Below are 24,625 nucleotides of genomic sequence, written 5' to 3'. Positions count from 1 at the left end.
AATTAGAAACTCTTCACCAGACTAAAATGATGGCTCATAGAAAGGAGCACTGTCTTTTTAGGAGAACCTTATGAATTTCAAAAAAGCAGAGGACTGAGAAACTGTTAAAAATATTTTGTGCTCATCTATTATTAAGACAAAAGTAGATATGTGATGCAATTTAATTGAGAGTATGACAATTTGTCTTGAAAGTTGTGGATGTATATTTCTAGCTTTGAAACATCAGTAACTTTGCTACGCGTGCTGATGTTTCAGTTTTTATAGCAAAATAAGTTAGATCAACATAATTGTTGTCACAGTATTCAACTAATGGATCTCCATTAAAATCCATTATGATTTCCCAGGGCTTGCAAATGAGCTCAATCAAACAATTTTATTGAACATGATTCTAAATGATTTCAATTCACTGTACAGAAATGTATTCACGAATTACACAGATGTGTGTGCATGCATTTGCATATCCTTGGTTACCCAAATTGCTACAAAACTAGGTAGACGAAATAGCTAAAAGGTAAAGACACAACTAAAAATACCTGGCTGAAATCGCTTCAAAATCTTTTCTGTTGTACTACTGTATACACAATACTTCTGTAAATAGGTAAACAATATAAACTAACACAATAAAAGCCAAAAATTATCCAGCGAAATGGTCTGTAAGAAATGTTACAGTTGTTGCAAACAAAACAATCTTTAGGGTGTTCATCCTCCACGGAAATGTCATTTCAAGTTTCCTCCACTATGTGAAAATTCTTCACTGTTCCCACCAAATACTTCCATTGAGCAAAGGAAAACATCCTCTGCACTTAAAAAAAAAAATATATATATATACATATATATATATATATACATACATATATATATATATATATATATGTATGTATATATATATATGTATGTATGTATATATATATATATATGCAAACCAGTGTCTATGAGTACGCAACTTTACTCAACAACCACAGTCTCTAAGCTACTTATATCTGCAGTCTAAAAATGAAATGTACTACAGTACGTTGTTTTTATCTGATGTAAGGGCAGAATACGAAGAAAATATGGTTTATTTATTTTGATAAAACATACGTAAAGCCAGTAAAAATACTCAGCTTCAAATAGTCCAAAGAACAGCTGTTTGTTTCTAAAATAATTGTAAGACAAAATGCACCTTTTAGCAGCAACCCAATTAATAAAACACTTTCATTGTTTTCAAAGATAATACCTGTTCCATATTATTTTCTAAACTAGTGTTACATTTTTATACTCATGCAAATACTAACATAAATATGAGATTCAGAATTGAAACACTTAATTAAACACATCTACATGCATACACGTATAATCAAAAGAGTTCAGTGGGAATAAGTACTCTTTGGATAAGTGTCAAATAATGTTTTAAGGAAACGTATTGGTGGATTGAAATACAGCTAATAACATTCTTCCCATCTTGTATGGTAACTTAGACTTTGCAGCAACACAAGTTGAGTATCACTGCACATTTTCAGAGCAAGAGGTCCTGGAATACTTGGATATTTCCAATAACCAGTTATTAATACTCATAAAATTACACATTTGTCTACTTGAGCAATTCTGACTTCTTAGATTAACGTAAGAACGCCTTTCAACAAATACCAAACTATAAAGGAATGAATCCCAGCACTGTTAAGGCAGCCATTTCATTATCATATGCAGGACTGTATTGATTCCTTTAACTGCATCCTTTTCAACATCATAACACACTAACACTGAAATCTGGGATCAGATTAAGGATGAGTTTTGCAAAAAACTCCGTACCCCAGAAGTCCAGGAGAATATTAGAAAAGCTTAGGATGGCTTTTCCGAACATGATGCCTCCTGTGTTATCATGTTGGTGCACGACACCAAAGGCAGATGATGATGGCAGTAGAGGCTGAACCTTCCCACCAACATTCTGACCCATTTTGTTGCTGTGTGACAGACTGCAGCAGAAGGGCAGTCTGACAGAGGCATTACTTTCAGAGCACCTAGGAGTATATGCACGAAAAGTGCTATTTCCTAAAAAAATATATTGCTAGCAAATTAATGAATGTTGGCTGAATATCATTTGCAAAGGGTCCCAGTATACTGTTGCTTTGGGTAAGAACACAGACACAGAACACAGTAAGTGATTAATGAGAAGACATTCGTATGATGAGTGGTGACTCTGACAAGGAGGCACATGAGTACCAAGAACTTACAGCAAAGCCTGAAAGACAAGGGTGGGGTTGAGAGATAACAGATCAAATGACTTTTAAAATTAACAGGTAACAATTTGAAAACACAGATACAAAGCTGAATACTCCACCGCTGCCCCTATTACATACAGGCAGCAGGGGTTTATGCAGATTGAAAGTATTCATACTTCTGCAGGCTAGATTTTTCAATTACTAAATTTGACTTGTAATTTCATTGTGTAAAACTGCTAAAACTTAATGCAGCCAAAAAAAAAAAAAAAATTCTGTAGAAGCATCAGTAGTTCCTATAATCCATTTTTTTTTCCCCACAGAAAATAGAGCTGGAGTTCAGAGCTTCAATTTCAAGATCTGCTTATTCAATGCTTTCACAGACTTATAGGCAAGCTTTGGAAAAGCCAGATACTGACTCAATACAATGAAAAGAAGCAAAAGCCAACAGAGAAAGTTAGCAAACCAGTTTCTAACCTCAGAGAACCTGTCTGCCAATAACACGTTGACACACTGCCTGTATCATCATCTCCATCATTATTATTTCAAACTGTGATGCAGCAGACTTTTAGTGGAATCGTTAATGCTCCTGTTTCAACGTGGTTTTTTATTGCAATTCTACTCTCTCACTGTAAGTTTGCATTTGAAAAAATGAAAAGGCCCTGCACTCATGAGCTTTCACTTGGGAGAATACTTTTCCCACGGAATATTCCCACTTGATGGAGAGTAGCAAAAAATGGCACAGCTGTAACAAAATCAAGGGGAAACCCCTCGTGAAGATTCTGTACCATGAACTGCAGAGCTTGCAGCCTGCCCCAGCAGAGCACACAACTCCACAGCCAGGCACTCATGATGCCCCATTCAAAAATCCCAAGTCTACATGCGTGGTTCTCGAGGTGAAAAACAGAATTTATAGTTAGATCTTATTTGACTTGAAACTTTTGTCAACTTTAAACTTTAGACAAGTGAAGTCTTGCTTACGGCACAGCCTTGGAATAATACTTAGGAAGAAGCGAGTGTTGGTAGACTACAAAAACTTCTCATTATGACAGTCTCCCTACCTCATGACACAAGTCAAAGAGAAGACGTGTGCCGAGAATCACTGTTGTATTTCCTTTATTGGCAAACACAGGGAATCCCGAGAGACACGATTTCTTTAGCCATCACATTACATTCACTCCTAAGCCACTGACTCATAAGGTTCCCTCACTTACAAAATACGTATGGCTCTTCCCACAAAACACCACACAGTCATTTTTCTCATCTAAACAGAGAGAGCTTCAGACATATAAACACGTACATAGTAACTGCATACTTGGTTTTATGTGCTTTGTTGTGTTTCCAAAAATCGCTTCTGAAAGTACAGGGAAGCCAATTCTGACAACGTGGACAACAAGATTCTGACTGGGAAACCTTCTATCTTTCAGTACTATTCCCAGTTCTACTCAAGGGCATAATGTCACTCTCATCACCAACAACCACCACCACCACACAAGCCACTGATCATAAAGAATATCTGTGTGACAATCAGAGTATAGTAAAGTGGGAGAAACTGCAGATCTTTTAACATATAGCTCAGTTCAGTATAATTGCTAAATTCAGGCTAAGCGTTTCCTGCTGAGGTTAATTCACTGACAAAAACTGTGGGAGAACTATTATGTTATTAAAACTGAAAAGGTCTGCGCCGGCAGGTAAAAAATACCTGATAATCTTTTTGCAAAAGGTTGAAAAATTAAGACAAAACTGCTTATATATCAGAATTGTGGCATACCTATTAGTATTAAAAACAGTGCCCAGCTAGCGCTGCTTGTTATTCAGTTGTAAATCAGGCAGTACAAGAACAAAACAGCACTTGCATTTTGTTCTTCAGTGTTACTTTTCAGTTAACAAGTCTATGAAAATAGAAATCTGAAACCTCTCGGCACACTTTTGAAATATTCACCACCCAATATAACATGCGTTTTGCTAACGAAGTTTAGAAAGTAACCTTAACGTGTTCTCCTGGTTGGCCTGTTGCTCAATTCAGGCAAGTATTCTACAAACATGAGCATCAGGATTCCCAAATAACTCAAGAGTAATGTAACAAGCCTGAGCATGTAGAAGCTTCTATCTTCAGTATCTTCAGCAAAACCAACAGCCAGTTGGGAAAAAAAAAAATAATAGTAGGTATGTGATAACTAAATAAATCACTAGCAAAATTTACAGTGCATTCTACTCAGTATCTTCTGATCAAGGGCACTGCTACCATTAAATCATTAATCAAAGTGTTATTTACTACTGTTCTTACACAAAAAGCAAATCCACACACCACACCTCCCTGTCAAAAGCCAAAGAAGAAAAAAGCCCTAAGGTACTTTCTAGTGAAATGAAAAGCCTGCTTCTGAAATCAATGTCCTTCAATGAAAAGAAGTCACTGATCAAGTGAAAGCAAATCTTTCTTTGAGGAGTCGGAGGACCAAAATCAAGAACTTTCCTAATGTATTAGCATACAACGAAGAAAGAACTATGGTTTGGGAAATCAACACTGTCAGTCTGCCATAGATCTGAACTAACACTTGTAAATTTCCACCAATCCACACAAAAATCACCATAATTCAGAGAGCAGTGACAAATAACACAAACTTGTCCTCCCTTCCTCTCTTACCTCTCCCACACAGGCTGTCAAAACAAGCCTGCTGCATTCAAATGGCAAACCTCAATTAAAGTGACAAATTCAAAGTGACAAACCTGGTGGGAAGTCCCACTCTAAGAGACATGGTCATAATTTACCAAACAAGTAACATAAATAAATAAATAGATAAATGAAATATGCCAACCACAAAAGATGAGAACTATTCAACAAGTCAAACAATACATTTTCAAGGTTTTATTTTCTCTCACCATATTGGCACTATCTCAACAAAAGAGTACTGCCACTCCAATTAGGATCTGACAAGCAAAGTCTGTGCAGTAATAACACTCATACAGTCAAAATTTAACTTCCTTTTTTAAGTCACCTTGTGGAAAGCCAGCTTTGGGCTTCATTTCCTTACTAAGGTAGTTAGCTACTAGGCAATGCTATGATCACTTGTACTGGGATTTAGTTAATCATGGACGAAGAGTACTTACAGTTTGCTACTATGTCATTTCTTTACAATTCCTGCTATTACATATCATAACTGTAGTTCTTCTCATTTTAGAAAGGCTTCCAAATTTTTCAGTTCTTTTGATTTTATTGTTGGTTTCTTGGTTTTAAAGGGACATGGAGCAGGCTAGGAAAACCCAGGTAATGAGTAAGTGGCTGAGAGGCTGGTGCCACCACAGGAACTTTGGGTTTTTTGACCACAGGACAATTTACTCGGCACTGGTCTAATGGCTGCAGGCAGGCATTGCTCGTCTCTAAGAGAGAAATGGATCCTAGCTCTAAGAGCTAACAGAGCACATTGAGAAGGCTTGAAACAAGACAAGAAGGGGAAAAGGGATACAATGAGGCTCACTAGAGTTGAGAGAGTAGTCCAGGGCTTTATATTAGATCCAACAGGGGAAGAGAGTCGAGCAGGACACAGGAAGGCTTGGGTTACTGTCACACCAGGAGATTATGGGGAAAAACCTCTGAACTGTCCTGTGGCATCTTGCAGAGACTCCTCAGAGGAAGCAATGTTGCCAACCCCCCATCTGAAATCTTCTCTTGCTCCTCTAGGAAGCAGCGGGGGGAAATCTCAGATTCCTCCCAGAAGTTTGAGGGAAGGCCCTCTAGAAAGGCAGCATGTCAGAAAGCCCAGCTGAAGGGTCTTTACACTAATGCATGCAGCATGGGAAATAAGCAGGATGAGTTGGAAACCATGATGTGCTTGGAAAATTACAATCCGGTTGCTACCATAGAAGCATGGTGTGACTACTCCCTTAACTGGAATACCACTGTAGAGGGTATGCCTTTTTAGGGGAGTATTGCCTTTTTAGAAAGGATAGGCTAAGTAAGAAAGGTGGGGGAGTTGCCCTCTGTGTTAAACAAGTGGATAGAATGTGAGGAGCTCTCTGTGAAAAATGGTGAGAAGCAGATTGAGAGTCTGTGGGTCAGAATTAGGGAGAGGACTAACGTAGGGATTGGACTGATCAAGGTGAGCCTGCTGACAAGGCCTTCTTCTTTCAGCGGCAGGAGGGATTCCACTCCCAGGTACTTGTCCTGATAGGGAGATTTAAACCATCCAGATATGTACTGGGAAAACCATATGGCAAGCTGCAATAAATTCAGGAAATTACTGGAGTCCATGGATGATAACTTTCTGGTTCAAGTACTGGATAGACTGACCAGAGGTGAAGTGCTGCTGGATCTAGTACTCACTAATACAGAGGAGATCACTGAAGGCAATAAAGATTGGAGGCAGTCTAGGCTACAGCCACTATGTCCTAGTTGAGTTTGTGATCTCAAGAAACGTGGGCCTGGCAAAGATTCGGGTCAGGACCCTGAACTTTGGGAGAGTGAACTTTAGGCTGCTGAAGGAATTGCTGGATGAGAGCTCCTGGGAAGCTGTCCTTAGAGACAAAGGAGACGAAGAACGCTGGCCACTCTTTACAGATGCCTTTTTGAGAGTACTCTCCCCTTCTGAATAAGAAAGCAGGCAAGGGAAGCAGAAAACTAGTAGGGCTTGGCAAAGATCTGCTGGTCAGGCTGAGGGAAAAAAAGCGGTTGTACTGACTATGGGAACAAGGGCATGCCACCTGGGGAGAACACAGGATGCTTTCCAGACTAGCAGAGAGAGGATTAGGAAAGCCAAGGGGAAGATGGAAGTGAACTTGGCTAGGGATGTTAAAAACAACAAGAAAGAGTTGTATAGGTACATTGGGCAGTAGAAGCAGAGAGCCTTCGGTACCTCCTTCGGTAAATGAGAAAGGAGAACTGGCTACGGCAGATACGGAGAAGGTGGAGGTACTAAATGAGTTTTTTGCCTTGGTCTTCACTAGCAGCCAGGATTCTCATATATGTCTCATGTCCCTGAAGCTCACATCCCTGAGCCTCTAGGTTGGAACTGGGGGAGTAAATCCCCCTTGCTGTAAGGGCAGAGCAAGTCTGAGACTGCATCATGAGACTGAATGTGTACAAGTTTATGGGTGTGGATGACATGCATCATCCCAGAGTCCTAAAGCAGCTGGCTGATGTTGTGGCTGAGCTGCTCTCCATTGTATTTGAGAAGTCACAGCTGTTGAGTGAAGTTCCCCCCACCCCAAAAAAGGTAACATAATTCCCATTTGCAAGAAAGGAGAATCCAGATAATTACAGGCTGGGGAGCCTCACCATGGGTGATCTGAGACAGCCAGCATGGTTTTACCAATGGAAACTCGTGCCTGACCACTCTGGTGACCGGGAAGGCAACCGATATCATCTACCTGGACTTGTGTAAAGCACTTTACATGGTCCCCCACCATATCCTTATCTCCAAATTGGAGAGATGGAGATCTGAGGGGTGGACTATTCAGTGGATAAGGAATAGGTTGTAAGGCTGTAGACAGGGTTCTGGTGAATGGCACTATGTCCAGATGGAAGCCGGTGATGAGTGGTGTCTCGGGAGCAGTGCTCTTCAACATCTCCATCAATTACATTGACAATTGTCTCAAGTGCACCCTAAGCAATTCTGCCAGTGATACCAAGCTGAGTGGTGCAGCTGACATGTTAGAAGGAAGGGATGCCATCCAGAGGGACCTCAGCAAACTCAAATGGTGGGCCTGTGTAAACCTAATAGCATTCAACATAGCAAAGTGCAAGGTTTTGCACTTGGGTCAGAGTAATCCCAGATACATATACAGACTAGGAGAAGGAACTCTGAGAGCAGCCCTGGGGAGATGGACCTGGGGGTCCTGGTGGATGAAAAACTGAACATGAGCCAGCAGTGTGCTCTTGCATCTCAGAAGGCCAACAGTATCCTGGGCTCCATGAGACAAGGGGTGGCTGGCTTTAATTATATGTGTAAAACAAAACAAGACCCAAATCCCATTAACTTGTTTAGATAAGAAAAACTTTAAGCAAGTCTGCTACTGCCCTCTTTCAGCCTCTAATCAATAAAAGCTTGCAAAAGTCATAGATGTGAAACAATTAGGCTACAAATCAACTTCTGGTCCCTTTTCATAACAATCATTTGAAGAGTGAGAAGGTAACAAACTCATAGTTTCAGAGTTATTCTAGAACAGGAACACATAAGTATTTTAATCTTAAACCAAACAAAAAAAAACAGTAGCAGAATCTTACCTTGATCAAATGGTTTACCCGGACTCCATGTGCGAAAATAATCATCCTGGAGAGGGAAAAACAACCTACATTTAGTAAGATATAATAAATCAGCATGTACATCCAAAAGTCATTTGATTGTAGAAGACAAGATATATACCAACCTCTACTTCCTAGAAAAGGCAAGCAGTGAAAAACAAATAAGAAAGAAGATTACAGTCATCATAATGGGACAAATTACACACATAGAATAAAACAGTGTTTTTCAGAGGTCATTTGCACTCATCAAGTAAAAAGGCTACACAAGCAATATTACTTGTTAACACTGAAAATAGTTATTTCTCAAAGCACTTATATATGTTTCTAGTTCTGCTTATAAATTATTACAGTAGCTTTACTGTACACTGAGTTATTTAATATCTTAATTACATCTTCCATGATTATTTTTTCAAACCTAAAGCATCAACATCACATTCTAAACAATCATAAATGAATTTGAGAAAGATATTGTTTTAAAGTTTTCGACTGTAAAATCTGCCATTAAATAATTCTAATTAACTCGATTTCCTACAAATCGTTTTCCTAAACATCAAATATCCTTCTAATTACGTGAGACTGTACTCATTTGAATTTATGAATAAATTTGAGTTCACTAACTACAGTGAATCGCTTAAGTGTTTCATCCAGGAGTTTTATCCAACTGGCTGAAAGATCACCAAGAAACCTCAATTTAGAAAAATTAGAACCACTGAGATAATGTGAGCTCACACAGTTGTCAAAACCACATAATCACAGCCAAAAGAATGATCAAACAGCAAGCACGTTTACAAGAACAAAAAGCTCTTTGGTTTTTAGTAGGACAATAATTTTACTTCAAAGAGGGGAAAAAAAAAGTGGTTGCATCCTAAGCTGTCTTTCACTGATTATGTTTTATTAGTAAAAATTGTTTTTATGGGAACACCTCCTTTGAAACGCAAAGAGACAAATGAGCAGCATCTGGAAGTACCAAGTAGAATCAAAGGTATGAGTGCATACTTGTGCGTTCTTTTACTCAACGCTGCATAGATGAACAATGATAACTGCCTTTTTAATTACTATGTAAATAAATACTGCGAATAAAATGAGTTTAAAACACTGGAAGAGATGAGGAGAAATCACAATTATGACAGTGTTTTCCACTTTTATTCATCCTAGTAGTAAACTACAGAGGTAGTTCGAACAGCTTTGAGGCATCTCCTCCATGAATCAGATCGCACTGGTAAAGCTTCCAATTCTTGCAAAAAGAATTTGTGAATGTCTTTACTGGCTACTGTTCTATTTTTTTTTTCCACTTAATTTAAAATACATACATTACATTTAATTGCATTATACAGGAATATCGGGTAGGAACAGAAAATCCTCAGTTTTCTGTTACCTTCCTTCTGTGTTTTTCCAAAGCATCTAATAATTATTTTCACTTCATCATTCATTCTCTGGAGCTCACATTTTTCTCAAAATGGCCACACGTAGTCCTCTCTCTGTTGCATCAAATATATTGGGATTTTCTACATAGAAAAGATTTTCTTCCTACAATTGTTATGTTACATACAATCTAGTCGAATACTGAAGTAATAAAAAGAAAGATATTTTTATTTTGTGTATCTTAAAGAAAGAAGTTAGGATGGAAATGCCATTGAAACATTAAAATACATCATTTTCATCATCTTTTCTTCATAGACTTTATTTAGACTGAAGAGTGCTACTGTAAGATTTATTCAGAAAGAGTTGGATCCTCCATCCATTCCTGCTAAAGCAGTAACGTTTGCCCAAAATTAACCTATTCAGATATTACTTGCAATTAGAAAGCTGAAAAGTTATCATAAGTAGAACATAAGACTAAAAGGACAGAGGTTCCACCCATGATTTGGAACACACTCAGATCATTTTACTAGACTTTTTACTAGTCTTCATCATGTATTGGAAAAGACAATAAATCAATTCTTGTTAACCTTCTTCATACTACAGGCAAATTCACAAATCCCAAACAATCTCAGATATTTCTAGAACCAAGAGACCACCTGACACATTTCTGTTTATAAAACCATTCTATACTATTCCTGTTATCCCACTTTCCCGACTTTTTCCATTACTCCTGCTGCTACAGGATTTTCAGCAACAATAAAATAAAAAATGTGAAGAGTAATGAAGAAAACTTGACAAATCCAATATGTGTATCCAAGCACTTCTTTATTGTACAAGTGAATTAAGCATGTCATTCAAGTGTGTCACTCTGCCCTGTATCAACCAACAGAACTCAAGCCTTCAGAAAAATGGCTTCTACTTGAAAATTTGAGGTCTTTCTTAATATATCTAATTAAATGTCAACACAAATCTATTTTGATATACTACACAAAAATATCACATACCTCCACTGATTTTCCTGAAGACTTAAAATTTTCACATCACCCATTACCTGAGGTCCACTACTTTGTTTACTACAGTAAAACAAAACCTTCACACACCTCTATAAACAGGGAGAATAGTCAATTGACTCTCATTCTTGAGTAAGGCACTAGGTTCAAAAGCTTTCACAGTTTGATGCTTTTACAAATATTCCTAATGCTACTTAATCCACTAGAAAAGTGGTTTCCTGTTACATTCCGACCTATCCTGACCTTCAGTAAATAAAACAGAGACTACTGAAATGTTCAATATTCTTTTTAGGGTATCATCAAAGGAATAATATGAATTTACAAAGCCTCGTTTTTCATTATTGAAAGGTAAGATTAGTATTAAAAACTGAATGAACAAATACACAGTTCGCAGTGAAAGGCAAATAGCGTTACAGTATCTAGCCAATCCTTGAGCCTTGAATAAATGCAAAAAGAAACCTCTCTGGAAAGAATCTAACTTCTTATGTTCTTCAGGGACTTTCCTAGGCTTGTCCTGGGCACATTCAAGGCCCTGCAGGTACTGAAGCAATACGCAACAAAGTCACAAATTCATCACAATATCCATAATGCTTTTCCAATGTTACCTACGTAAAGATAGCTAGGTATTTTAAATAGAAAATTCATCCTAAGTGCTCTTCTTAAAACTATATGAAATTAAAGTCTCTATCTAAAGCATACACACTGCACTAATATTAGCTATGTATCATGGGGCTAATAGTCATGTCTAAAAATTATGCATTTTTAAGCATTATGCTAAATCAGGGTCATAATGACAGAGCTACAACGTTTAAAGAAAAATATATGTATTGCTTGGATTTATCCTAGGTTTTCATACAAACTGGGAGAAAAAACTCTTGAGAGCAGACCTGATGAGAAGGACTGGGGGTCCTGGTGGGCGAGAAGCCGGACAAGAGCCAGCAATGCATGCTGGCAACAGCAATGCAACTGTGTTCCGGGCTGCATTAAAAAAAAGGGTGGCCAGCAGGTAGAGGGAGGGAGATACACATTAGATATTAGGAGGAATTTTTTCACACAGAGGGTGGAGAGGCACTGGAACGAGTTGCCAAGGAGGCTGTGGATGCCCCATCCCTGCAGGCATTCAAGGCCAGGCTGGATGTGGCTCTGGGCAGCCTGGTCTGCTGGTTGGTGACCTGCACACAGCAGGGGGTTGGAACTAAATGAGCATTGTGCTCCTTTCCAACCCAGTCCATTCTATTATTCTTTGACTTAACAAAAAAACAGTTTTTAAGATTTTTACAGGGTGGCATAGAAAGCTGACTATTGCCAGATTTGACTTTTTTTCTGTAGCTTATGTCTCCCATGAGAAATACAGTTAGTTTACCTAAAAGAAGCAGCTTAGTGCACAAAATACCTCAGACACAGATAATAGCAATGCAATTCAGTATTTATACCTTGGAATCAGGTAATCCCAAGGATCAGCCCCATGTATGAAAGAATCAGCATGAGAGAACTAATTCCAAAACAACGATGAACCACGACTCTGCTCCTCTGGAACAAACTCTGAATGCCATTAGGTGACACTGAGCCTTGTTATACATTCCCTTCCTATTTTTCTGGCATCTAGCCTCTAGTAGAGCACAGGAATGACAAGTGAAAGGATGTTAGTTTGTCGTTCAGTGCCAGCCTCCAGGGAGGCTGCTGTCAGCTTCCTTTGCTGCTCATGGCTTGAGGGCCATGCCACCCGCAAGGCCTGCATTCATGGGGCTGGCACAACACAATTAGAATCAGAAACTGCTTCTAGCAACTCTGGCACCAACCTCCCTGTGCTCAATGTGCATCCCGCTCCCTTTTCTTTGCCTCACACTTCTCGTACTGTTGATGAGGCTGGGCTAAGATCCACCACTTTTCATCCCCCTCTGTTTCACAGATCTCATTCACAAAGATTTCTGTGGAGGCTATTTGCTACTATCAGCATTAATAACAGCAGGTTTCAACAGCACAGCTTTGCAATCATTTGCCAGGAAATACCAAATGCTCACTAAAGCTTGTATTCACAAATACTGAGAAAATATTGGACAACTTTTTGAAGAGGAGTGAATTAATACTAAAGCTGAATCTGCTAGATTCCTATAAAAATTAGAAAGCATTCTTTCTTTAAAAGTGCATACCCTAGAGATTACTATGCATAAAAATTAAATAAACAAGAATTGCCTTTTCCTTATAAACAAATAAAAAATTTTGGTCGCACTCGTCCTGCTATGCTGTCAAGATTCAATATGTGGGGAGGACGCTAAATTAATTGTACTACATGAATAACGTCCAGAGTTGAGACAATAAATGAAAATAGACGACACAGATGCTTATTCATTAACGTACAAACCATTGGTAACAAGAGCAAAAACTTATTTCCTGAGTTCTCTATACAGTGGCATAGTCTGGAGAAGAGATGGGCAGATGATAGTGGTATAAAATAAAGAACAGACTACACAGAGAGTTCGTATCAGTTCTTTTAGGGTGAAGACAATGGACCCACTGTTCTGCAAGAAATGGCCAAGGTTACGGTGAGGCTATCACCTATGGTGAACTACATCAGGGTGTTCTTAAGAAAACAAAATCTAGCTTATTAAAAAATAAAACTTAAGAAGGTAGATCCAGGGAGCCACAAGCCACAAACAATCTCACCTCAGTGCCTGTAAAGATCAATGAAAAACATTTGCTTGGAATGCATTTCCAGGCACTTGACTTTCAAGACGAAATAATCAGTGTAGACCTGCCTACCTACCTATATATACATATATATTGTTGTTTTTGTACTTCAATGTGATTCACAGTATATGCAAACCGTTCTCTGACTCAAAACAGGGACTCTCAGGAGTTACGATTCTAACTTATCAATAAAACCATCAAGTTCAAAGCCTTTCTGTGCCCTCTTGCCCCTACGGGTCCTTTTCCAATTATGCTATGTGAAGACACCTCAATGATACAAAAGCTTAAAAATACCACGAATCAGCCCGTCTCACGAATATATGATGCTAATTTACATACAAACAAAAAAGTGTAGAAAAAAGCAGTCACAACTGACTATGAAAAATGGTATGAACATTAAACATGCCTTGTTTTTCAACAGTCATTACATGGCTTTCATTTGTATGCAATCAAACTAATAATACAGAAATGATGTATTTTCTGATGGAAGCTATTAGCATGCTTCACCGATTCTACTGGTAATACGTTTATAAGATGTATAAGAACAGAAATTTATGTTAGATAAAACATTAAGAAGGTATTTTTTAATAAACAGAAAAGAAAAAAAAGCAAAGTCTGCAAGTGCACTGGGAATTTTAGGGAGATAAATAAACTCATTTCACAAGATTATCAGATACATAACAATAAATTTTGATCACTGACATAGTGCAACACGATTCTGATGGTTGAAATACCATTATAATCCTTAAACTATCTAATTCCAGTTATTGAAAAATGTTACCATAGGTATTCTAAGGGTAATTCTAAGGTAATCTAAATAAGATTCTGATATATCTTATTTAAAAGACAAATACATTCTCCAAGTCTTTAGGAAAATCATTTTGTCTTCCAAAATGTAGCTGTAAAAAATTACCCAATCACTCTAATAGAAGATGAGGTATCTGAGCACCTCTTTTTTAACTTTTGACGCTGTATTCAGTCAGGTCCCAAAGTTTCTACTGTGGGTAAAAAAGAAAGAACAAGTTTGCATTTACCGAATGTTAGTATTGCTTTGTATTTCTTCACAAAATTCACCTGTCAAAGGCTACTGCCTTCCCCCATCCTGTGTGGGACCTGCAAAATGTGAGGTAAAAGCACACAGCCCACTGCGTATCCTGAGATGCTAGGGCTGAGGTCACAGCCTTATGTACAAAATTAGTACATTCCACTTCTGCATCCCCAAAGTTGAGCTACAGATGCCAAAGGAAACTGAACAGTAGTATTAGCTTCTCAATGTACGTACATACTTAAGAGTTGCTGGTAGACAGAATCCAACTGTTACAAGAAATAAAGTTTCAACTTTAAGGACTTACTAAGGAATATCATTATCTTCTCCATTTTTTTCTTCACTCTTTAACAGAGCTTAGAATTCACAATACACAGAAGTTTTTGTTCATTAATGTATTTGTTGCTCTCTTTCTGGAACCATCTCCCTCATTAATTTTTCTGTATTATCTTGTTACTGAAGAAACAAATTTATTTTTAAATTAAGTAAGAGAAACTGCTCCTGACAGGCGTAGCTGTATATGTAAAATAAGGAATTAAGAATTCAAGAGGATCAGATAATAGAGCTCTAGAATACGTGGAAAGACATTTTGCACCATTAGCACCTTTGAGCTAATATTCCCACCAACAGTCCCACGATCAAGAAACTCTGAATACCACAGTTTCAGTGTAGTCATTAAGTAGAGTAAAGCAAGAAAAATTTCAATGTCAAGAAGCAATCCTCAAAGAAGCCATCGTATCCTCACCATTACATTTCTTCTTCTTATTTACACAGCATCTACAGAAGCAATCAGTAAGACAGATAAGCCATACTACCCAAATGGCTGAGAACTTCTAAAGAGAACAACAGATCTGATCCCACAGCATGACTCTAGTTCTGAGTAACATATATGCACTGCTTTACAGATGAGCAGAATATAAACATTTTTTCACTGTCTGCAAATGCTGCTTTTCTCAGACAGAGATGCAAACTTAACAGTTGTCAATGAAAATGCAAGAGGAACCCACTTTAGCAAGTTTCACTTGGGATGTCATTGCTATCTTTGCCCACTACAAGAAGAATTTATTTATGTATAATGCAAATATTTTACACCTAATGCAGCAGTTTGTAGCTCATTTGTTACAAAGCCTATTACTGAGCTCTGGGGAAATTACAAATCTAGGAATAAAGCATATAAAATACTTTACACATGTGAATGAATAACCTGGTAGCTGTGTTTTGCCTTTGGTCAGTCTTGCATAAAAATAGAGGCAGATATTCAAATTTTCCTAATTCCCAGCCACAGCACAAACATGATAACAAGGCATCATACTGGAAATATTATTCATTCATGTGAAATCACAAGATAGTTTAAATACAGAATAATACTAACATACAAAATCGTTCAAAATTTCACCCTAAGACTGAGGGAAGATACTTGCTACAACATTCTAAACTACTAGCACACATGGCATTTCTCAACGCCACGTTGAGTTACTTAGCTGCAACATCTGTGGCTGGAAAAACATCCTGCCATCCCAGGACATGCTGGGAAGGGCTTAAACTAATGGTGTATTTTCTGTGAATCCCTTCTACAGCCATTTCACAACTTCCTAAAATCTTCTGCTCCACCAATCTGGCACAAACCCAGAGTAACAGACACTGCATGACATAACAGGATGCTAAGTGTACTCTTTCTTCTTCAACTCAGAATTGTTGATATGCACACATGTCTACATACATAACATTGAGAGAGAATTGTAAGTTAAACATAAGGATTCAATTATTTAACAGTGAAACATATGTACATTGCTGAAACCACAACTAACAGAGCTTTGTTGGTACTTGCTTATTCAAAACATGCTATTTAACATTTTCTCACTCCTATTTTATCCACAGATCAGTATTAATAAAATATTTACCTCTAATATTTTGCTGGTTTTAGAAGTAATCTCTACCTATATCTGCATGAACGCTAAGCGCATAAAATTTTGCTTGTGCATTTTAGAAATGATTTCTTAATTTCCATACAAAGACAACAGGATACTAATTTGGCAACAGGGCAAGAACAACTGTAAGATTATCTCCACTCTACAGCTTTAACCAAAAACTTGAGTTTGTAATTCATATTTAGATAGAGTAAAAATGCTGAACTAGAGCATTTTTAAATTGAATAGCTTTAGCTACAACGTCAAGCATGCTGCTACTCCAAACCTTTACAAAATACTACTAAAAATTTAAAAGCTTCCTCAAAACTGTTTTGGCAGTTTCTGTTCAAGGGTAGATCACATATTCCTTGATAGAACCTAATCTTTGGTTCCTTGTAGGTTTACTTATGGATTGGATTATCTGAAATAAAACATCCCCAATGACAAGAACCTGTGTTATTTCACATTACTCTGTGAATTAAACAAGATGCATCATTATCCAATAGAAGAAATATCAGTGAAACAGATTGAACACACTGATACAATAAATAACCATCTGCAGAATGAAAGCGACCATTTGCCCTGTTTTAATTGATTAACAGATCCCACAATGAAAGGAAACCAAAAGAGCCAGACAGTTTTGTTGGAACTGAATGACTCCAACTGCTAGTCAACTGAAACTTGTCAGCGACTCACAAGGTTGATAACTACAGTCCAGAGAAACAGGTTCAAAGAAGAGTATTTAAAAGATGGACTAAAATGGTTTAGCATTTAGAAACTTAAATTTATTTTTCTCCTGCAGCACTCAAATCAAGACATAATGTCATTACATGAGGCATTACTCAAACATCACAACACTCTGCCTAATCAAAACATTTAGACTTAAGAGAGTATAGAATGTGCAAGTATAATGCAAAGCACAAGGAACTGTGAAGACATGGCTTGCATTGAAACAAAATAAACAGATAAATGCCTCTGTTGTACATGTCTGAAAGCATTGCTCTGAAGACTTTTGGAGCTTTTGGCTGCCTAAGCTTGTATGAGGAACACCAGAAGTCAAAAGAAAATATGCAGTAGTTGAACTAAGAAATTCCCCCAAACAGAACTGCTTACACGAAGTACATTCATTTCAGTAGCATGAGACTGAGTTTTGTATAGTTGATGAGTAACTGTTTTCTTCTGGGCTGAAAAGTGATTTTTCTCGCAGTAGCAGAACAGCATTACCAGAAAGAGGCCAGAACAGGGAGAAATACACCCCCTGTAATGAGTCATAAAATAATGTTTAATGTAGTGAGCAACAACCATACTCATTAAGGAACACCACTGTTCCCAGATGATATAGAAAATGAAGAATACCCTAAACAGGTTGAAAAATGGGCTAAAGGCTGTATCTGTATCAATAACTGCAGTCAGCATTAAGATCTCCCTTATTAAGTCCACTGGCTCAAACCCTGGTATCTTTTGAGCCCTCGGTGAGAAAGATGGGCTGCCTTCAAGGTACACAGTGCTGTAATGTAGTGAGGAAGTGACCTTGACAGCTGGAATACAAGCAGAAAGCTCCTGGATTAATATTTGTTTGGTTTCCTGCAAAGTAGTCAACAATCATGCAGCAAAAGAAAAAAAACAACAAAAAACTCACCCTACTATTTTGCTTCCTTCTCTCTGCAAATAAACCCCTACACTCCTCTGAAAACCAACTCTATAGACTGCTTTTCCAATATCTGAAGCTGTCAGAGATCTGAGTAGAAACTAGAGTCAGCTCTACATCTTCTACATTCTGGTTCAGATGTACCACAGAAGACTTGGAGAGTGTGTGTTCCACCCCAAAGAAAACTGATTATCACTATTTAGATGAATCTGAAAAATTAAGTAATCTTACTGCTTATGACAAAGTAAAAATGCATCATATAAGCAACTTAATAGTGAGACTGCTATCACTTTTAAGTCCAGAAAAACTGAAACAATTAACAAGTCCCCTTTTTTTATTTGTTCCAATTTTTAAATTTGCTAAAAAATTAGCAAATTTAGATATTATCATGAGATCTGCATGAGCTGCATCTTATTCAGTACAATCCGAATGATGTAAGATGTGGCTTAAAAAAACTGAATTTGAGCAGCATGCATTCTACAGCAGTATTCTAACCTTGCACGACACCACTGGAATTGGGTTCCATCATTTGGGTAGCTAAGTTTGAAGACCACTGGCTTCATGGAAAAGAAGTTGTTACCCTGCAACTAGAAAAGGAATTCCTACCTGCCTTGGTCTGTTTGTTTGTTTAAAGAAAATTTAGCCAGAGATCATTTCTTAGGAAAACATTTGCAAACTTAACTATGTCCCCTGTGCCAAACAAGAAATGTAGGCTTTAGTTTTAATCAGGAAATGCACTTCACAGCTACAGCATTGAAAATGTGCCACTCTTTCAACAAGTACCAGTGAGATTTGGATTTTTTCATTCAACTTATATTTAAAGGGAAAATGAAATACAGAATTCACCATACCACTAATTACTTGCCCTACAATAAACTTTGCCTAATCAGTTTTCTTCCCAATAAAAGTTCTGTATTAGCTAATAAACTACTATAGTATTATGATATTTTTTTCTACCTCAAAAATCTCTTTGGCTTTTCAGTTTCTCAGATGCTAGTTGTAGCATTTAATTGCTTTTACTCATCCCTTAAGAAACACTTGTCTTCTGACTTTCCTTCATCCTACTTGCAGGTATTAAATAAATAGCATTGACAACACTGTACGGTCTAATTACTTTTTGCATTGACAGTAACTATTCAAAATGAAATTAAATATAATTTACATAGTTTCAGACAGAATGAATTGTGATGATACCACTTCTATAAACAAGACAAGAAGTTTAAACTGAACCCACGCGAAACAACCAGAGATCAAAGGATCAAAGACAAATGATATCCCAAGAGAAAGAAAATTGATTTTTAAGAAACTCCGGATGTTTTCTTCTCTAATACACCATTATAGCACCAAACAAAATTAAGGTGCTCAGCCTATCCCAAACACTTGCGGATTTCTTTTTTATGTAGACATAACAGACAACACTGAAAATAAAACCTCACATTAAGTAAATATTGCCCATGACACATTATACCGTGAACTTCTAAGATTTATTTATTTTTTTTAATTTCATTAATTAGCTTTTTTTAGTTATTTCCTAAGAAAACCTGGATGTCACAGTGAAACATAAAGGAATGGAAACACCCTTCACCTAACACACATAAGCAGGAACTATAAAACAGCTGAGATACAGTGGTTTTACTTGATCTTTCAAATGATAGTAGATTTACTAATATCAGAAAAAGCTCAAATCCAGCTTTCTCTTTTCTCTATTAATACTTCCAGGCACAGCTTACAATCTTCATTACGCCATGTATGCAGATTCCCCTTATGTCCTTTCATTTCCATAGCAGCTAATCTAGTCCACATTCTAGCTGCATTTTAGAATAGCCCTAAAGCAGCTTCTGTATGTCAGCCAGGTATCGGTTTTGGCCCCTTCATTCCTCTATTTATACACATCCTATTTTCTTCTCTCTGTTTGCTCAGATGTTTCTTTTTCTTATGTGTAATACAGCTCCTACCCTTAACTTCATTCTTCATCTCTCTATTGAGTAGAGGTGACTGGGCAAAAACACACTTTGGTATTGTGTACTTTTTACTAATCCCTTTCATCATCGCATATTGATTGTCAATGCTGCTGCACATGGATAGCCTTCTTCAGGGAAAGTAACAAAGAATTTTCTCCAAAAAGGCTGTGTCTTCCTATGTTTCTTAAGAAAATAAGAGCAAACGGTCATTTCTCATAAGAGAAAAGACTGTAGCCTCAGTCTCATTGCTGGGTAAAGCAGCTATTCAGAAGAAGAGCAACCCAGCATGCAGCCCTCACTAAGAGAATATAATCTGTCAACCCCTTAAAGTACAAACTTTCACCGACGAAGCCTGAAGAAAAAGAGAACTGAATGTGTTCAAAGGCAGCTCAGCAAGGAATTTCAAGCACAAAACAAAGTTTGAAATATGTGTACCTCATCAATTCGTAATGCACAAGCATGTCACCAAGTGCTGAATTTCTTGAAGAAATTGGCCTTACATGCAATTAAACTCAAACTAATTGGCCACTTTCTTCTAGATCATTAGTGACTGCATTGTTCTGAAAGAGTATATGACATCTGCACGTGCAGTCTGATATGAAGCTCCTGCTTTGTAAGGGAAATTCCAATCAATTTCGACTGCCTGTATCTTAAGATGCTTCACAATGCATCCCTTGTAAAACAGCAAGACAGGGAGCAAGAAAGAGCCTACTTCTAAATGGCTCCCTGAAAGTTGTAATGGATTCTCTCCCATTTCAGACATTCTGAACTGCAGGACAAAGTTCTGCAGTGAGAAATCTCAGCAGACCAGGTGCGAGCAAAGAAAATCCCCTTCCCTTTGTTAGCATAATACTGCTAAGGAAAAAATACTACAAATTTGAGACTGACATCCAGTCTTCTGAAAGACAAAAAGTCTATTAACACTGCTTCAGCAGCATCTTAACACTAAATGGACACTACCACATTCTCAGAATTTACTGTACTAATCACCTAGTCTCTGAGTTATTATTCATTTAATGTATTTTCCTTGACATTTTTATTCTTTTATTTGAAAAACACATTTTGCTGATTTCACTTTTATGACATACTACCCCATTAATCTTATGTTTCTTCTTTTCTTCATGCTCTCTTCTTTCTTGGTATTTATTTTCTTAAACGCTAATATCTTTTGATGGTTGTCTAAAACTACATGCTTACCAATCTGTTACGCACAATACCACTGTTAGCAAGTTTTATTCCAATAAAATGCAGCAGTTTCTACTTCCAGCTTTAAACATCAATTTTGGGTGTTACACCAAGTAATCAGTACTGCCCAAATTATTTTCTATCCCTTATTGCAGATCCTTTGCCAAAAATCTGATTTCCTTAAAGTATGAACACTTGCAATTAAATCACATGGGCCCTTTACAGGAGCAGAAGACTAGACACACATCTCATAAAGGACGCTAATTCAGGCGGAGCTAAAAATGAGAAACATGCAACACTATCTCTTACAAATAAAGAGGTGTACAGCAGAGGTAGGAAAACGAGGGCCAGACAGCAGGGGATCCAGCAAGTCCTATGGTCTAATCAGTAAGAAAAATTGCTTACTATTACTGTATCAAAATCATTATCAAGTAAAACCGAAAAAATAACTGACAAATCCAAGTGTGAAGTCTTGCACCTGGTCAAGGCAGCCCCTCATTACCAACACAAATTGAGCGATGAAAGGATTGAGGTCAGCCCCGCCAAAAAAGACTTGGGGGTATTGGCGGATGGAAAGCAGAACAAGAGCCAGCAATGTGCCCTCAAGCCCCAGAAAGCCAACTGCATCCTGGGGTGCATCAAAAGCAGCATGGCCAGCAGGGTGAGGGAGGTGATCCTGCTCCTTTACTCTGCGCTGGTGAAGCCTCACCTGGAGTACTGCACCCAGATGTGGAGTCCTCAGCACAGGAGGGACGCGGACCTGTTGGAGTGTGCCCAGAGAAGGGCCACAAAAAATGATCCATGGAATGGAACACCTCTCTGAGGTGACGACAGACTGAGAGAGCTAGGGCTGCTCAACCTGGAGAAAAGAAGGCTGAGAGGTGACCTCAGAGTGGCCCGTCAATATACAAAGCAGAGCTACAGGAAAGAAGGGGACAGAATCTTTAGCAGGGTCTGTGGGGACAGAATAAGGGGGAAATGCTTCAAGCTCAGGGAGGGTAGATTCAGGTTGGATATAAGGAAACAATTTTTTACAGCGAGGATGCTGAGGCACTGGAACAGGTTGCCCAGTCATGTGCTTGATGCACCATCCCTAGAGACTTCCAAGGCGAGGCAGGATAAAACCCTGGGCAGCCTGATGTAGCTGTGCTGTCCCTCCTCACTGTTGGGGAAGTTGAGCTGCATGGCCTTCAGAAGTCACAGAATCACAGAATTGTAGGGGCTGGCAGGGACCTTCAGAGATCACTGAATTCAACCCCTCTGCAAAGCAGGCTCCCTACAGCAGGCTGCACAGGTAGGCGTCCAGGCAGTTCTTGAATATCTCCAGAGAAACAGAATCCACAAGCTCTCTTGGGCTGCCTGTTCCAGTGCTCCGTCACTCCTTACTGTGAGCAACTTCTTTCACGTTCTGGTGTGGAACTTCCTATTCTCCAGTTTATGGCCACTTCCCCTTGTCCTGTCCCCACAGACCACTGGAAAGAGGTTGGCCATGTGTCTTTGAGTCCCACACTTCAGATATTTACAGAAAGGATTCTATGAATATGAAATTTCTAGTGATACCTTAGAACTATTTCTAGAAACATAATTCTAGAATTCTAGAACATATTTCTAGAGACCAGACAACATAAATGGATATCTAATAGTTAAAGAAATTATGTTGTCCTACTTCCACAACCTTACTGCACCCTAACATTTCCTTTCCAATCCACAAAAGCATTCTGTTATCTCAGTTGCTCAGGTCCTACGGCAGGTTATTATTGCCTTTAATCTCAAACTGAGGAGATTTGGTCCTTGCCAGGATGACTGACAAAGGATAATGCCAGTTGCTGCAGGAAACTGCTGATGCTTCAGTACGTGACACACAAAGTCAGTGTTGAACTTGTGCAGAAATGCTGTATTAGAAAGAACCGTGCTGCTAGAAGCCTTTTTTCTTCTATGGGACTTAATACCAAAGACTTCACTGTTTGACTAAATTCTTGGTAGCTATAATTACAACTGAAATAACTCTTTCCAAAAAAAAAGAAAAAAAATAAGATTAGCTTTTTTGATGTTCAATTGGAAAATTACATTCCGTATTCTTGAGATTCTGCAATGTTTCAAGTACAGTGAGTAACTTCAATCTGCCTTGAAATAGAATTATATTAGTGAGCACTAAAATCTGTCTGAGAATGGGATCAATTTCATTTGTACAACTTACAGTGCAATGTATTTTGGTATCTTTCTGAATAGAAGGCAACTTGTCAACTTCAACCTTTTCTTAGTCTTTCTTTCACTTTGCTAGCTTCTGAATTAAGCACTGTTATAAGTGCTCTATGCTGACCTGCTCTTCCTCTCCAAGCAGTTTTGTATTTTCTGTTCTAAAATTTTCTTTTCTGAAGCTTATTTTAAAGTCTAAGCTAAGGGAAAAAAGTAAAAAAAAACAAATTAAACACACTTTTTTTTAGGACCTATAAACCAAATGCATACATTTATCTCACATCTATTACTTTAAGTACCATTAAAGCATTATGCTAAATACAATAAGAGGTTTGCCAAAGATTATCCTGACCTTCAGACTAGACTTCACCATTAGTTTCTTTACTCATATTACAAATACAGTTTATATTAATGACTGCACACAATATATGCAGGAAAAGAGACTTTGAAAGTGCACCTAAATATACCAACTTGCTTTTCACACATTCAGCATAAGTTTAGTTACATTTTTCATATTGTTCTGAATTTTAACACAAAAACTGACTCATCTATTACTACAAGAAATAGGACAGTTACTGTTTACCACAGACTATCTGTACCTAGAGCTTAATTCTTCAGGAAACATTGAGGAGAAAATTTGTTTTATTAAAAGAACGTCAGAATTAGGTTGTACTTCTATCACTGGAAACACAGTTTCTCTGCTTTTCTTTATATAATGCTTTCACTACTGAAATGAAGCATTTTTCTAAACAACTTTTATTCAAAATGGCACTTCAAAGGCAGTAAGATATCATACACTTGATTGCCAGTACGAATCTAAAATCCCTGCCCAAGGAAAACTCAGAGCTGAGAAGACTGCTCAAGCAAAAACCAGCTACAGCCTCACCGTTACTAACAGAGATACTGATGCTTTCAGTGAATAAAAAATACTATGGATAACTCGTTCTATTTGTTTAACTCTACTTTGATTCTACAAGAACTACAGTAAATACAAGGTAAAAGAATCGGGCTTTTCCAGTCAGTCCTCTTTGCAGGACCTTTTCTGGCAATGTTGACATAATATTTGATTTTGATTTGTCTTACAAACAGCATAGTTTTCATAGCTATCAATTAGAAAGAACATAACAGAACAGGACTTCAGTAGCAAAAACTACTATCCTTGCAGAAAATGATGGCTCAATGCAGCAGAA

At 37.8% G+C, this 24,625-nt stretch overlaps 1 protein-coding gene across 2 annotated transcripts in view; it reads right to left on the bottom strand.

Moving 5' to 3' along the window:
• Positions 1-24,625, bottom strand: part of SPOCK3 (SPARC (osteonectin), cwcv and kazal like domains proteoglycan 3) — a 159,376-nt gene that overhangs the window by 95,011 nt on the left and 39,740 nt on the right. Inside the window, exon 3 of one of the 2 annotated variants that reach the window (XM_052690180.1) lies at positions 8,416-8,461. The exons of the other annotated variant lie outside the window; for it this stretch is intronic. Coding sequence (XP_052546140.1) covers positions 8,416-8,461 — 46 coding nt within the window. The remainder of the gene's footprint in view (positions 1-8,415; positions 8,462-24,625) is intronic. 2 annotated transcript variants of the gene reach the window in all.

This window comes from Tympanuchus pallidicinctus, unplaced genomic scaffold (assembly GCF_026119805.1).
Source record: "Tympanuchus pallidicinctus isolate F22 unplaced genomic scaffold, pur_lepc_1.0 scaffold26, whole genome shotgun sequence".
Classification (NCBI taxonomy): domain Eukaryota; kingdom Metazoa; phylum Chordata; class Aves; order Galliformes; family Phasianidae; genus Tympanuchus; species Tympanuchus pallidicinctus.
The sequence above is the reverse complement of the archived record's forward strand: the minus strand, read 5'-3'. Positions and strand labels throughout refer to the sequence as shown.